The sequence below is a fragment of the Octopus bimaculoides genome, chromosome 2 (genome assembly GCF_001194135.2).
Source record: "Octopus bimaculoides isolate UCB-OBI-ISO-001 chromosome 2, ASM119413v2, whole genome shotgun sequence".
NCBI classification, from domain to species: domain Eukaryota; kingdom Metazoa; phylum Mollusca; class Cephalopoda; order Octopoda; family Octopodidae; genus Octopus; species Octopus bimaculoides.
In genome coordinates this window covers 186,073,176-186,074,114 of record NC_068982.1, presented here as the reverse complement: position 1 = coordinate 186,074,114, position 939 = coordinate 186,073,176, and the positions used below count along the sequence as shown (strand labels likewise).

At 34.1% G+C, this 939-nt stretch overlaps 1 protein-coding gene across 1 annotated transcript in view; it reads left to right on the top strand.

Annotated features, from left to right (window-relative positions):
* Positions 1–939, top strand: part of LOC106873288 (uncharacterized) — a 10,541-nt gene that overhangs the window by 8,327 nt on the left and 1,275 nt on the right. Inside the window, exon 4 of the mRNA XM_014920594.2 lies at positions 336–411. Coding sequence (XP_014776080.2) covers positions 336–411 — 76 coding nt within the window. The remainder of the gene's footprint in view (positions 1–335; positions 412–939) is intronic.

Here is a 939-nt window from a genome sequence, read left to right as displayed (position 1 = left end):
TATATATATATATATATATATATATATGTTACAATGGAGGTATACTTTTGCGGACTGTTGGCGAATGAATAAGGAGAAGATAATTTCGAACATGCTTCAATATTATTGTGGCATGACCTCATCATTAGCTTTTAAATGCTCCCCGCATTTAATTAACACTAACATGACTGTTGTTTTTCATGAAGATGACGTCTCTGTTTTAGATATTCAGTTAGCAGATTCATGTGTGTGTGAGTGTGTGTGTGTATGTGCTAGTATGAGAGAGAAATAATGCCAAAACGTTAGTTTTTCTTCTGGTCAACTCTCTTTCGATCTCTTCTACTTTTGCTTTTCAGTCGTCAAAATCCTTGTTCCCATACTAGTGCTGCTTCTCATTGCTGTAATGATCATCATACTTATCGTTTATCGATGGTAAGTAGCTTTTTTATTAATATTTACGTGTATCTGTCTCTCTATCAGTCTGTCTGTCTGTCTTATGTGGGTGTGCATGTCATTGTTTAGTCTTATTTTAAAATTTCTTGCCAATAGAGAAAGAGCTGGTTTCTAACCTAGATCCAAGGCTCCTTCGTTGGAATTTCAACATCAACAGCTGGGTATTTTTGTATGTATGCATGTCTCTTCTATTTTTTGATTATTATAAATGTTCCACTGAAGAGGGATCCGGTTTCCGGCAAAGATACAAGGCTCCATCTTTGAGATTTAGTTAACACAGACAAATTCACATTAGGAACTTGAGAAAAGTCTTGTGTGTATGTATGTATGTATGTATGTATGTATGTATATGAGCACATTTGTATGTTTTGTTTTATGGATGTATTCTCATGCATATAGTTGCATATCTAGACATGCTCATATATATTTAAATGATAAACTTCTGGAAAGTTTTACAGATTTTTACAGTTCCAGTGATGGATTGGATCTGTAGTCTTCGAATTAGCT